The sequence below is a fragment of the Alternaria novae-zelandiae genome (assembly GCF_023758075.1).
Source record: "Alternaria novae-zelandiae strain BMP 2774 chromosome Unknown scaffold_30, whole genome shotgun sequence".
NCBI lineage: Eukaryota > Fungi > Ascomycota > Dothideomycetes > Pleosporales > Pleosporaceae > Alternaria > Alternaria novae-zelandiae.
This window is the reverse complement of record NW_026056990.1, coordinates 80798-95779: the sequence shown is the minus strand read 5'-3', so window position 1 is coordinate 95779 and position 14982 is coordinate 80798. Positions and strand designations below refer to the sequence as shown.

The 14982-nt window shown below is 53.8% G+C and overlaps 3 protein-coding genes across 3 annotated transcripts; 2 read left to right on the top strand and 1 right to left on the bottom strand.

Annotated features, from left to right (window-relative positions):
- Positions 1 to 5322: 5322 nt before the first annotated feature.
- J4E88_010185 (uncharacterized protein) lies at positions 5323 to 6300 on the top strand (the record flags this gene model as incomplete). The annotated part of the gene is made up of 1 exon (XM_049403780.1): positions 5323 to 6300. One exon carries the CDS (start codon positions 5323 to 5325, stop codon positions 6298 to 6300), a length of 978 nt encoding a protein of 325 aa, XP_049250441.1.
- A 4569-nt stretch (positions 6301 to 10869) lies between these two features.
- J4E88_010184 (uncharacterized protein) lies at positions 10870 to 12567 on the bottom strand (the record flags this gene model as incomplete). Its single annotated transcript, XM_049403779.1, has 1 exon — positions 10870 to 12567. One exon carries the CDS (start codon positions 12565 to 12567, stop codon positions 10870 to 10872), a length of 1698 nt encoding a protein of 565 aa, XP_049250440.1.
- A 299-nt stretch (positions 12568 to 12866) lies between these two features.
- Positions 12867 to 14735, top strand: NOP58 (Nucleolar protein 58; the record flags this gene model as incomplete). The annotated part of the gene is made up of 4 exons (XM_049403778.1): positions 12867 to 13113; positions 13165 to 13500; positions 13560 to 13987; positions 14037 to 14735. The coding sequence occupies 4 exons, from the start codon at positions 12867 to 12869 to the stop codon at positions 14733 to 14735; spliced, it is 1710 nt and encodes a 569-aa protein (XP_049250439.1).
- Positions 14736 to 14982: the final 247 nt, after the last annotated feature.

Below are 14982 nucleotides of genomic sequence, written 5' to 3'. Positions count from 1 at the left end.
CCTATGCCGAGACAGGCAGGCCGGGATTTTGATGCCTCCGCCCACACCCCAGCCTGCAACATGCTGCAGTAGCGGGGTCTTGTGCTCTCAGGGACCTGCGTGGCAGTCGCACTCAACCTACAGGATGTTGGCCAGATTCATCGTTCTTTTGCGAGGTGGACATACGTTATTGGTGTCCTCGTTCAACTCACGTGCCATCCGCCTCATACCCCTGTCCGGAATAGGAGCCTACGGACTTCGCCCAGAGCCTAGCTACCTTCCGCGCTGATCTTCCGATAAATATGCATGTCCACGCTCGGGACCACGCCAATCGATGCCGTCCATAGGGCAAAACGCGCTGGACCCGCTCATCCAGATTGCCTTTGCTGCACTCTCGTGTGCCCACCACTCTCTTGGGACGACTTGAGAGCACGACGTTCGCTATCCGTAGAGTGCTGCTCATGCAGGCACTCTACAATCGCCATGTATCTTAATCACTCGTTTCTCACAGTATGCGTCGCTTCATTTGCAGCGGGGGCCGTGTTCCATCGTGGTAAAGCCAAATCCCATTGCGCCTCGCGGCTCTGATCCGCTGCGTGCTAACCAAGCCATCAAGCCCCATATTCCAACGTCACCCTCACAACGAAGTCATCGGTATCTGCTTCGACGCTCGCACCTGTGCTCCCAGCAACTCCATCGCGTAGCGTTAGCAGCCTCGGTACAGGGATTTCTAGCGAGCATGAAATCCTTCGGCCCACCGATGCGGCCTCGACTGGACCACTGGTTTCTTCTGTGCTACCAAACGCCACGTTATCAGACAGCCTCAATACGACATCGTCGCAAGTCCAAAATTTGCCGTCAGCGGCTTCTGTCATCGATCATTCAACTAGCAACGGCACGGCAACACAGCAAACCCACATGTCTAACGCGACATGTACGGTCAACATCCCCAGTGCAAGTGTAGATTACTGGTTTGGCCCAACATACATGCATGTGGCGGGAATTATGACAACGCAGGCATCGAATTTCAGTAACGTGGACTCTTATACCCTTGTTCCTTACACGACAACCTTTGATGCATCCAGTGCACTGGCATCAGATTATGCATGTATCTACAGCGAGTCGTATTATGCCGAATGGGATTTCACGGTTACCATGTGTGAAGAGTACACGGCAAGACCTAAAGCAGCTACAACATCTGTTGCCTACCGGTCAGCAGGCTACTCTCCTTTTCCTTCTGGTAACGTCATCCCGACGTCGGACGCCGGATTATACGATCTGTACTACCCAGATACTTTCCCATCTGCTACGGCTACAATCACCCTTGGGCCAAATACTACAATGGTTCAGACTTCTGCGACACCTTTCGTCCATTTCACAGCTTACGAGGTTGAGTCAGGAAACAAAACCGAGACGGTACAGCTTCGTTCCGCCCAAGTGTACCCTTACTGGATGCAAGGATTCGACGAGGAGAGCACGGTGACAGGCCCACTGCCAGATGGTTTTCTCAACCAGATATCACAGTCTGCATGTGATGCTGGACAACTGCAGGCAACCGTTGTGACTGTCCTCATCGTTGTCGACTTATACTATCAAAATTGGCCCGGTATAGGTCCGGCCCTCATCCATGTCGAGTCATCTGTACTTGGTTTTGACGACGGACCCGTCGTTATAAATGGTTGGGGTGGTAGCACCTCGAAATCTACCCCACTTACAGTAGCAGACTGGGATCTCCCAGGTGATAACAGCAAACCAACGCCCACCAGCGTCAAGCCAAACGACCGAATGGACTCAATTTCTACGACTAAGATACGCGGCAGTGAGAATAACAATGCGGTCAATCCTCCCGAATTCACTCGAGTTACTGTTGGTTCTGTGGGCACACGACCCATCGTAGTTGGTCCTTCTTCAAGAATTGTTGTCGGTTCTCAGACCTTACAAGCTGGGGGAGCCCCAGTCAACGTAGGAGGTGGGACGATGGTTTCTCTTGCGCCATCGGCTACGGCCATCGTTGTGGATGGCAGTACCTCTAGGCTACCGCAAGTTACTCCGGCGCGGCCTCCACCAGTGCTGACGATTGGCTCGACGACACTCACACCCAACGCTGCTACCCAATTCTTCGTTGGTCCAGGGCAAACTCTCACTCCTGGAGGCGTCGCTACTGTCGATGGTACCGTCGTCAGTTTGGCACCGTCGGCTTCTTTCGTGGTCATCGGAGGTTCCACCCAAGTTCTACCCGGATCATCACCAGCTCCAAACAGTCCGCCACAACTGGTAGTCGGTGGCTCAACGATCACGGCGCAAGCAACCCAAGATAGTTCCAACAACTTCAACAGCCCAGAGAATCAAAGACCTAACCCAACGTTCGTTGTCTCGGGGCAGACACTCGCTCCGGGTGCCCCTGCCATTACCGTTTCGGGCACCACGCTATCACTAGCACCCTCGGGAAGCGTACTGGTGGTCAATGGAGCGTCCTCAACGATACAGGCCCCAGCTGTAGCTGCCGTAACGCCACCCACACTTACTGTTGGCGATAGCGTGTTCCCTGCTGTTGACAATCCGCGAAACACATTCGTTATCGCAGGTCAGACACTGGTGCCTGGAGGGTCGGCAATCACTGCATCGGGTACTACCCTTTCGTTGGCATCATCAGCATCCTTCGTTTTGGTCAATGGCGTCACATCCATGATAGCGAACCCCGCGGCGCCGACTCTCAATGTTGGTAACAATGTCTTCACACCCATTTCGGCCTCACCAGGAATATCCTTCGTTGTTGGCGATGAACCCCTCGTTCCAGGTGGACCAGCCATAACTTTCTCCGGGACCACAATATCGCTTGCACCTTCTGCTTCATTCGTTGTTGTCAATGGGGTTACTTCATCCCTCGCTATTCCTACTCCACAGGTCGGCAAACCTCCTACGATCACCATCGGCAATGATGTCATCGGCGCTCTTCCAGAGCCCTCAGGGCCCACCTTTGTAATAGATGGCCAAACACTCGTTCCTGGTGGCCCAGATATTACCGTCTCGGGCACTACACTGTCACTCGCTCAATCGGCATCATTCGTTGTGATCAACGGCGTTACATCTACATTGGCTACTCCAGCCCCTCCACAAATCACAGCGCCTCCTTTGACCATTGGAGATCTGACATTCGGGCCGCTCCCAGGAACTAGCACTGCCTATCTAATCGGGTCGAGACTGCTTACCGTGGGGGGCTCGATCGTTATCTCGGGTGTCACGATCTCGCTCGCACCCGGAGCTACAGCTTTGATCGTCAACGGCGAGACTAGTTTCATCTCGCCGCAGGCTCAGCCTGCCATCACCAATCCTCCACTACTCACTATCGGCTCGCAGACGTACACTGCGGAAATGGGAAGTGGAACAACATTCGTCATCGAAGGGCAGACTTTGACGCCTGGAGGTACTATCACTGTCGATGGCACGACGATCAGTCTTGCGTGGGGGGCGACTGAGTTGATTTATGGATCTTCAGGACGCACTACGAAAAGCGCCTTGTTTCCCGCTACCACGACCCGCGTTCAAAGTGTCACGGATAATCCAAATGCAAGGGCCAGTAAGCCCGACGGACAAGCGACAGCGACGAGTACAAAAGAAGGCAGTGCATCCGACACGGGCTACCCGAGCTTGATGTTGCTTGCACTGTTCATCATTTCTTCCATGACATTAGGGATTGTAGCATGTTGAACGGTTTTCGACATGGATTCATGGCTTTCTATGGGTATAATGAGCATTATTTGGGCGTTTCTGGGATGTCACCAGTAAGGGACACCACGTGTACAACAAGATCATCATCGGCGTTTAATCCATTCGCGGCGGCACATGCACGATCGCAGCGCAACGACCTCATCATCTAAAACGTCTGTCAAAGACAAGATCTGGTAGATGGAAGAGGTACGAGGTAGAGAGTGGCGCATCAGTTCATAATACCCAGGGATTGGGATGGTTGGTAGACAATGAGAACTATTGAGCACGTTTTGAGTGTCGAACAGGTACTTAAAGGTGAAGGGACTCTCAATTGATGTTGGAGAAGGCCACCACCACGGGGCGGTAATGTTACTGCAAGCCACTACGCACATACGCGACAACGTGCGTCGGCGCAACGCTCAGCTCCACAAACGACAAAAACAACATACCGCAAGGGCGCGTTTTGCGTTCCTCATCTAAGCGCCTCATCTCCGTTCATTCGTCAAGCGGCGCAGCACTTTACATTATCTCGAAGCACGGGTGCGGATTTCGACTATCTATGCAGAACGATAATATAGCCGGTGGTTCTTTCATCTTCCAAAGCAAAGCGAAGATGCCGTCACGACTCGACTGCGGAAACGGTGTTGTCTGGAGCGATGCCTCGGAAGTGTCGAAACATCACCATCGTCTTGGCAGGTACAGGCGCGCAATTTCCCCCACTGAAGGAATTCGTTTCATGTTGTCTCGCGAACGAATACACCCTTAGCGAAGTTTTCGCCCCACCACCGAGGTTGCTTTCCCGTCGAACCGCAGGATCTAGAATACCGGATCAACGAAATGAGAGTCAGTGTAGACCGGTGGCATAAAGGATGGAGAGTAGGGAGATTGCGTAGTGTGGCGGTGACGATGGGGGCACGCAGCGGTAAGTACCAATCGGTCTCCGACATACCTAGGTAACGTTATGGCACAAGCAAACAATCAACTGCGAACATGTGGATGCGAGTAGCATTGACAGCAGAACATGTTGGCGCTTCAGCGCATGACGTTTCGTTAAACGCCTGGGATAGCCAGACTTCAACCGATCAAGCTTTTTCGACATGGTTTCACGTTTCCCATGAGGCTCTCCCGTTATTCGTTGCGCAACGCCTGATACAGGCCACCTCCAGGCACATGCATGGAGGCGACGCCTTCAAATCTCTCCTTGACAATAGCTCATCACATATTATGGGGCGTAGGAACGGAGCAGACCTGGATTCAACGTTCTGCGGCAGCTAACCGAAGCCACGCTTCCGGTTCGGGCGCTAGCGCAGTGCTGGATAGATTGACAGGTGCTTGGCATCAATCCACAGACCCGGGTTTCATGTCGTTGGCGCTGTCAGGATTCTGTCAGTGAGGCACTAATCTTGTCATGGCGCAACTGTGCCGTGTAGGCGGAGGGAGTATAAGAGATACAGAGGCCATCGATGTTGAAAGGGCATCAAGCTTGACGCTGACACTCACTTTCACACGCTCTTTAGCATTACACTCACTTTCGATCCATTCGTCTACCATTCATTCGTTTCCATTCTATCTTTGAAGATACGCTCAACCTTTTCAAATCCAACCAACCAACCAACCAACACACCAACCGCAAACATGTTCACCAAGACTGCTATCATCCTGGCTGCTGCCAACCTCGCCGCTGCGCACACCACCTTCCAGAGCTTCGTCATCGACGGCAAGGACCAGGGCCAGCACTTCGCTGTCCAGACTCCTTCCAACGGCAACAACCCCATCCTCGATGTCACCTCCACTGCCATGATCTGCAACGGTGGCAAGGCCACCTCCGACCAGGTCGAGGTTGCTGCTGGCTCCAAGCTCGGCATGCAATGGCACCACAACGACCCCGCCTCCGCCGGTGACGGTGACGACCCGATCGCACCCTCCCACAAGGGACCCGTCATGGTCTACATCGCCAAGGCCGACACCAACGGCGAGGGCGCCGTCTGGACCAAGATCTACGAGGACGGTCTCACCGGCTCCAAGTGGGGTGTTGACAACCTCATCTCCTCCAAGGGACTCTTGGAGATTGACCTCCCCAACCTCGAGGCTGGTGACTACCTCATCCGCCCCGAGATGATCGGTCTCCACGAGGCCAGCGCCGAGGGCAAGGCCCAGTTCTACAACGGCTGCGGTCAGATCAAGGTCACTGGCAGCGGCTCTGCTGCTCTCCCCGCCACTGGTGTCGACATGACCAAGGCTTACAAGGCCACCGACCCTGGTGTCATGTTCAACATCTACGGTGGTGCCACCGACTACACCGTCCCCGGTCCCAAGGTCTGGGACGCCGCCACCGCCGGCAGCGCCCCTTCCACCCCCTCCAAGCCCGTTGAGTCGGCTGCCCCCTCCACCCCCGCCTCCAGCGCCGCTCCTTCCGCCACTCCCTCTCCCGTCGAGTCGGCCGCTCCCTCTGCTCCCTCTGCCACCAAGCCCGCTGCCACCCCCGCTCCTTCCACCGGCAGCGGCTCTGCTCTCCCCGAGACCTTCACCATCGAGCAGTTCATCCAGTGGCTCAAGACCGCCACTGGCACCTCTTCCAAGGCTCGCCGCCACGCCCGCGCTTTCAACTTGTAAGCGCTTTCTCACAAACGGTCGCAAGTCGATCTTTCTTGCATGAACTGGTGTTCATGGTTGGTCCTTTTTTGAGACGTATCTTCTTTGATGGGAAACCCCCATACTCTTTCTTTCATAGACCGCGAGATCGGCTAGCCTCTTCTTTTGATGTAAATATAGCATTCACGACGAATGGAATTCGAAAAGTCTTTGTACAATGATTGCTTGCTTGATTTGTGTGCCTTTTGATTGTGTGATACTGTCGTATGTTGATAAAATGCTGCTTTAAGGGTGTAGCAGAAGCCATTCCTTAGACGCCTACAAGAACCCAACATCTCCCAAGTTGTATTGTACATGATGAGTAGAGTCATACATCGTCATGTATACGTTCTGTCACCTAGAGAGCAAGAGCAATGTATGCACCAACACGCATGTACCAGGCGTATCTCGTGTCTTGAAAAGGGTATTGCAACTATCATAGTACACTCAACCGCGTCCATCCGCCTAATCTCTACCTAATGTAGCCTTCTCCGTGGCCTGTGTCAAGAAGTCCTTGTTGATGTCCTTCATGATCTTCAGAGCCTGGTTTACCGTGATCTATGACCGCACATAGCAGTCACGACAAGTGTCGGAAGCATTATGACTTCAATCTCAACATCGTGGAATACTTGAACTGGCGCATCACGATTACTTTCACACAGGCGCTCGTGGCAATTGTTACACGGAAAAGGGTTTCTTTGAGCACTTACACTCTGGAGGTCTGATCGCTACACGAACCACAGCTTACCTGGGCGGCCTATGCAACTCTACACTCTTGATCTCCAACTGGCCAACTAATTACGGCTAGAACATGAACGCGCATAACCGCCCCATCCCCGTCATTGCTCTGACCATACATTCATCATCAGTCTCCCCGTCCTCGTCTGCATTCTCATCCGCCAATGCCTCATCGAACACATCTCCTCCGCAAAAGCGCAAGCGCGATCCTAGCCCAAATAGCAAGGAATTGGTCTTACTGCAAAGGGAAGACGCGAAAACCAAGCTAGGTGCTAGCGGTGGTGTGCAGACGGGTTGGAAGTGTGGGCATTGCGGGACGGTGCAGGACGCGGGTAGTGTGGAGTGTGTGACGTGGTTCTGGACAGAGGGGGTGTGTGGGCATGGGTATTGTGGGAGGGGAGAGTGCTGTGGGTTAGTTATTTGATGAGGGGAGGATGAGTAGATCGGTCTTGTGGAGTGAAGGAATGGGAGTCACGAGCATGGTGGCGTAGAGCGGTCCCAGAGGCTGAAAGCATGATTCATGCAACAGTACTTGTAAGTTTTGCTTAGTTTGCGTCAATGTAATGTATTGTACAGGCAGCTTCAAGCACGTTAAACTCCGTATCATTCGCCCTCATCTAAGGACAAACACATCATTGCCAATTGAGACGGACTTTCTCGACACCGCATTGATAACAAACTCTGTGATTTACACGTTACAAGCGTAAGAGCTTCCCGAAAGAAAGACATGCTATATGTGTCTAACCTGCAAACATACTCAGAAAAGCTCATGAGACCATTGAGAAGAAGTGAAAACAGCGCTATGATGTGACTCCGATTTCATGCAAGATGCGATAAGATCTGAAACAAACAAGACATGCTTAACCACAGTTCGTACTATACCCATAATGAATGATTACCCGTAAACATTGCTTTTTCTAGAGGAGCTGGAAGAAGACACCGGGCGCAATAAAATCTGTTGCGTGAGACCGAGACCGAGACTGAAGAAAGCAAACACAAGAATCGGTAATGGGCCTTGCGAGCGAGCCATCAACAGAATTACACCGCTCTGTATTTTGTCCGAGAGAGTGCTGGACCAGGGGCAAGGTGTCGATGTGCTTTCCGATAATGCTTTAACCGTGCATCTTGCCTTTTGTAGGATTTCGAACAGCCTGGTTCTTCGCAGCTGTATTCTCTGTTCTCTTCGTGCTGATACGAACTATGTTTGAGTCGTCGATGCCTCGCAAGGCTCCCCTTGGCATACGTGCCCTGAAATCTGGCCCTACAGCCAGGTTCAGGACAATAGAACATCGCTTCGCACTGGGCACTAGTTTCCGTCGAACACCCAGTAGTGCATTCACTCATGAGTCTACCGCAAGTATCAGAGCAGCTTGTTGGGGGTCCGAGTGATACTGAATCGCTACTTCGCGAGGGATTGTTAATACTAATACTAGGCCAACCCCGGTAGCTTGTTGGAGGTTCAAGAGATACTGAATCACTACTGCGTGTGATATCGGAAGCCCCACTATCGCGTAAGATGCTGAGCAGAGACGAACTCTCACTCCAGGGCATTGTTCTTTTAGGATGGCATTCCGCGCTTTCATTGACGTGGTCTTGTCGAGTGGGATTTGGGTCGACTTCAGAGTAGGGCCACGGTTGCGACAGAGCACCTGCAAGACTTTGGTAATGAAATCGTGGTGCGCAATCGTCAAGATCCATGTAGTCGCGATAAGTCTCGCTTTCTGCTTTTGCTTGGTCTTCCCATGACTGCCTGGCCTCATGTCCGGATGGTTGCCATCCAAGCATAGCTGGGTCGGGCAGATGACGTGTTCGTATGTCCCTACTGGGCCAGATCACATCGTAACTTTCTTGGCTTGGATCATAACTCGATTCGTGTGAAGTGGTACTGGGAAGGTCGACCATAAGTGTGTCGGTATCCAGAGATGTCTGTGGAATTGGCCAGACCTCGTTGGGCTACTGAGGTCGGTCAGAGTGCAATTTCATCGAGTCTCTAAGAAACTTACGTTCTCACGTGCCTCGTAAGACTTTTGAGGCTGTTTGCTATGTGGCAATTGACGATGATGCTCCTTAGCTGCTTCATCTCGGGCCTCAGTTGACTCAGAGAGTTGAGGAAGAAGGACTGGATCACTTGTCGGTAGTGCTGGGCGCAACACTGTAGAGTCGGTTTCCCCTGTGGCAGGTGTTCTGGTTTCTCCCGAGTTTCTTTGCCCAATAATGTGAGCCTCGATTTTCGAACATAGGATACCGTATTGTTCTTGTTGTCCCGCATCTCCCCGGCGCCCAGGCTGTGGATTGTCGCATTTGAGGCCGTTCATCCCGTGGAAAGACTCGAACTCATTCTCATCAAGAAAGTCTTCTTTACAGGCTTTGCAAAGCTTGAGAAAAGGTAGATGCGGTGGTTGTTTATTCGGTAGTGAGCGAGTCAGGTGCGTTCGAACAGCAGAAACTTGAGTAGCTGGAGGTGCTGTACATGTGTACGGCAATTCGAGTTTTCTTTGGGCTTCTCGGAATGGACATGGGAAGCTTCGCTTAGATTCCTGAACTTCTTCGGCCATGGCAGGGGTCACGGTAGGTGGTCTTGGTGACTGAAGAGCCTTGTACATGGGCTTTAGGGGCTCCCGAGTTACTGTTGATTGTTGCGCTGGCTGATCATGCCCTGATGATGCTTGTCGTTCTCGATACAGGGGTTTTGAAGATCCACGGTCGTCTTTCTGTCGCTATGGTGAACAGCATCAGTGATCATGTCTTGTGAGTGTGACCTCGGTTTGTATACCTTATTTGAGGATTCTGGAGGTGGTGACGAGGAGATGGTTCTCTTGGCAGCTTCGAAGTGCGTGAGGGGATACGAGGGCCTACTGGGGCTAGTGGGGAAGTCGTTTGGCCAAGCTTGTTCAAGCGCCGTATTTGGGTCCGGCTCAAAGTATTTAGAGAAATCGGGGTGATCGAAATCGAACAGTGCTGGATACGCATCAAAATCCGTTGTCGCGAAAAGGTCGTGCTCCAGGTCCACGAGCCTGATGTCTTGGCATAAGGCTGGATCTTTTGTCGGCACGCATGCAGCGTCCGGTGGGGGACTGTGACCACCTGGAAAAACACTAACTTCTTGTTCCAGCGATGGGAGTCCTTCATGGATTTGTGAAAGAATTGTTTGGGGGGAAGGACCCTCAGGCGCAGGGGTAACCATAGTGTCCACAAAGGAAGGACGAGGAGGACGAGGAGGACGCGGATCGGACTTACAAAGATGGGCATCGCTATTTTATAGTGTTCTCCGCTAACCAATCACTGTAGCTGAAGTATTGCCTAGCGACCTGGCATGCATGTATACGCAGCTTTCGATTTCAGGATCTGAGGGCTTGAGGACTTGCGGACTTGCGGACTTGCAGAGATGACTGACTGACTTACAAGCCACAGGCCAAGGACCACTGAGAGATTGAGCAGGCGTAAGAGGGGTTCGAGTCTGATCGTCATTGGACTATGTCGGGGCCAGCTGACCGCATTCGAGTTAGTAGCCGGAAGCAAGGCTGAAAGATGCACGAGAGAGCAGCCAATGACGGGCTTGATCGATTTGGACGCCGGGACGGGTTGTCGACATGAGCAGTTGCATAATCAAGGACCAGCACGGCGACAGCAACTGCCTGGTTTCAGTGAGTTTGCACATACCGTGCTTCACCCAAAAGGTTGGTCGTGAGAATGTTCGCATGTTGGGACCAAACGACGGTGTTCAAAAGACAAAACAGCGGCAGTGCAAAGAAGTGAGATGATTGAAGGGGTATCAAAAGGGAACAACATGCTCAATGACAATACGCACGCGCTTCATGCCCAAACACCCAGTGTCCAGCTGGCCCTCTCACCACCTTTGGTAGACAGCCCGGGGCCCATGCTCTGCCTCTGCGCGATGACAGAAACCTCTTTCTCTCGTGTAGCTCCCTGCAGACCATCTTTGAGATACTTCTCGCGCTCAACTTCCACGATGCCCTTGATGCGCTGCTGTGCTATCAGACTCGCACCTGCCCACGGGCCCAGTGTTTCCACGACTCTGATCGTGCCGCCGATCAAGCTAGCAGGCGGCGGGCCGTGACGTATCGCCATCTGTGCGAACTTGGTGTCTATAGGGTCCTCTGTGGGCGATTGCAGCGCTGCGGGGATCGGCGCAGGCTCCGCATCGGTATCAAGTGACGAGGGGAACGTATCCTCGCCTTCCTGCCGGCGCGTCTCTACATCCTCTCTTTGATTGCGCATCTTCTCTTCACGACGTGCGCTTGCTCTGCCGTAGCTCTTCACTGGATCCCAGCTCTTGAGTTGTACCAGAGCGTCTAGCTCTTTCTGTATGCGCGTCTTGAGGCCGGGTAGGTTTGATACGCCGCCTGTGATCACGATGCGCGACATGCATAGTCGGCGAACGTCTATGGGGAGTTGTACGAGAGCGCGGTATATGAGATGGTGTAGTGGGAGGTCTTCGTCGTCGAACTCATGCATGGCCAGCTCGGGCGCAAAGAGAGCGTTCTCGGTGGGCTTGGCTAGCGACGCGAATGATATCGTGAGTTCGGTAGGTGGTGTGTGCTTCGGGAAAGGTATGGTGACGGCGGGCGGCGGTGATTCGATCGCGTCTTCGAACTCCTCCAGTACGGGAGCTTCTCGCGCGGGGAAATATACGGTTCGTCGATTCGATCGGGGGACGGGCTTGCACCATCCGACGCGGGTGAGGACTTCTTCTGCTTCTTCGAAAGACACGTCTGCCTTGGTAGCGCTCGGCTCAGCGTCGTCGAGTTCGGCGTTCAGTAGCTTGGCCATCTCCTCGCTCAGCAGCTTGCCTGCGCGAACACTGCGCCTTTCCGAGACCTCGCGGTATTCGCATACCGCAGTGACAAGTGTTTCTGCCCAGCCTATATCCACGACCAGCGCTGAGCGTAGTCCTGCTGCCACTGTCGACAGCACCGGGGTTGACATGAGGGTGATGCTTGGGGCTTGGAAGCTTGTGAAGAGCACATCGAGGATGGTTGACATGAGTGCGTGCGGCATACGCGGCGGCATTGCAAGCAGTACGCGTCGTGGCTTCGTGTCCAACAGAAAGTATTTGCCGTAGGCCTCCCTCATGGCTCGCTCAAACTTGTCTTCCACCAGCCCCATGTCAACCTTGCTCAGATCCATACGGTAGAGCTCATGTTCTTGACCCCAGTCCTGGTCCCGCTTCCGCTTTCTTCTCTTTTGTGCGTATTCGGGGTCCCATTGCCTGTAGTCGCCCACCCTCCGCTGGTCGTCGGGCCCGAACGGGAGGGTGCATCGCGGGGCACTCTCGCCGGGAAAGCCGCCGCGTACGAACCGCGAGCCGACTTCGATCACGACGTACTCGTCTTCCGTGCGGAAGGAGCCACCGGGCGAGCCGAAGGTGGACGAGATGGATCGCAGGAGCGGTGTCCGCGGTGACTCTCCCAGATCGGCGAGGCGTGGAGTCGCGCCCCGGGTGCTGCGGTTGAGGGAGCCCGAGACCTTTCGCTCGCCGCCGGATGACATGGCGGGGATGCTTTGGGATGAATTAATAAATCATTATACTGTGAGCTCAATGGCAGCGAGTTGCTTCGCCTGCATGTGCCTGGCGTTCGTCACTAGCTGCCAGAAAGCAAGCTTGTGTGTTCCAGGGTTAGCGCTGGCTTGCTGGCCCGAGCGCAGGAAAAAGTTCTAGCTGGAAAGCGCACTGCTCGAGCTTGCGACAACTCCCATCGCGACTTCCCACACCACGTCCAAATTCACCACGGAGGGTAGCTGCGTTTCGCGATCGCCATTGGACCTACCCCACGACCGAAATCAGCAAAATGGGTCTTTTTATCCTCTCGGAGACTTCGGCGGGTTACGTCCTGTTGAAGTCCAAGGACAAGAAGCTTCTCAGCGGAGAGAACAAGAACTCCTCTAGCATTGTCGAGGAGCTCAAGCTCAAGAAGTTCGCCAAGTTCGGCAGCGCAGTAGACGCTCTCGAGCAGGCCGCCGCGCTCCACGATGGAAAAGTCACGCCCATGCTGTCGTCGCTTTTGGAGGATCTGAAGGACGAGACCAAGGCTACCTGTACGAACATCCTGAGATTGCGCAGTGAACATGGCAGCTAACACCTTCAAGTGGCCGTCGCCGACCCCAAGCTCTCCAACTCGATTGCGCAACTCCCCGGTCTCTCCCTCAAGACCGTATCAGACTCTTCTACCCAAGATGTATTCCGTGCCATCCGCGAAAACCTCACCTCGCTCCTTCCCGATCTTCTTCCCTCTGAGGAAGCCGCGACCAGACTCGGTCTTGCCCACTCCCTGTCGCGACACAAGTTGCGCTTCTCGCCCGACAAGGTCGACACCATGATTATCCAGTCCATCGCATCGCTCGATGTGCTCGACAAGCAGCTCAACACCTACGCCATGCGTGTCAAGGAATGGTACGGCTGGCATTTCCCCGAGCTCGCCAAGAGTAAGTTTCAGTCTTGTAGACGCCTGTTCCTCTGGATCTGTTACTGACTTTAGCGACAGTTCTCAATGACAACCTCGCCTACTCTCGTGTGGTCCTCAAGATGGGCTTCCGAACCAAGGCGCGTGAGAGCGATCTCTCCGAGATTCTACCCGAGGAGATCGAGGCGGCTGTCAAGGCGGCTGCAGAAATCTCCATGGGTACCGAGATCACAGAGGAGGATCTGGAGGCGACCTCAGCTCTTGCCGAGCAGGTTGTTGACCTCACTGAGCACCGTCAAAGCCTCGGCGCCTACCTCTCCAACCGCATGCAGGCGCTCGCTCCTAACCTTACTGCTCTCGTTGGTGAGCTTGTTGGTGCGCGCCTCATTGCCCACGCTGGATCCCTCATGAACCTCGCCAAGTCGCCCGGTTCCACCATCCAGATTCTCGGTGCTGAGAAGGCTCTTTTCCGCGCTCTCAAGACCAAGCACGACACACCCAAGTATGGTGTATGTATTTTCTCTCCCCAATGTGAATCGTTTGTACTAATTCTCCTAGCTTATCTACCACGCATCCCTTATCGGTCAGGCCACCGGAAAGAACAAGGGCAAGATCGCTCGTATGCTCGCCGCCAAGTCCGCCTTGGGTCTCCGTGTCGATGCCCTCAGCACCTGGGGTGTATCGTCCGAGGACACTTCCAAGGAGCCCACCGAAGAGGAGAAGTCGCAGCTCGGTCGCGACGCACGCCTCACTATCGAGAGGAGACTACGCGCCCTCGAGGGCAAGCCCCTCAAGAGCATTCCTTCCGGCAACGCCAACGCGACAACACTTGGACAGAAGAAGTGGGAAGTCAAGGAGGCGCGGAAGTACAACCCAGACGCCGATGGTCTTACTGGTGACGAGCCAGCCGCCGATGCGCCTGCCCCCAAGAAGTCGAAGTCAGACAAGACCAACGGTACACCCAAGAAGCTCGTACAGGAGGTCGACAGCGACGAGGAGATGGCAGACGCCAAGGACTCATCAGACTCCGAGTCGGAAGACAAGCCCGCCGCCAAGGGCGACAAGGCCGCAAAGAAGGCAGAGAAGGAAGCCAAGAAGGCACGAAAGGCAGAGCGCGCCGCAAAGCGCGAAGCCAAGGAAGCAAAGAAGGCCGCCAAAGAGGCAAAGAAGTCCAGCAAGGACAGCAGCAAGAAGCGGAAAGCCGATGATGGCGACGAGAAGGTAGAGAAGAAGAAAAAGAAGAAGAGCAAGGACTAGATGCTGTCGCCTGTATCTGTAGCCATGTTCTTACAAAAGAGGGTACGGCGTTGTTATGGGTTTGAGCTTGCTTTGTTCAGGCGAGTGGCGTACGAGGGTTCGGCATCTTGTAGTTCTATGTTTCAAAGTCCCTTTTACGCTTGCATGATGGGGATGCGGTGGATGGATACCCGCCAGTTGGTAGCATACAATCACATGTTCATAAATCTTCAGTCGTGTTGTCTCAGACGTGTGATCATTACGTGCT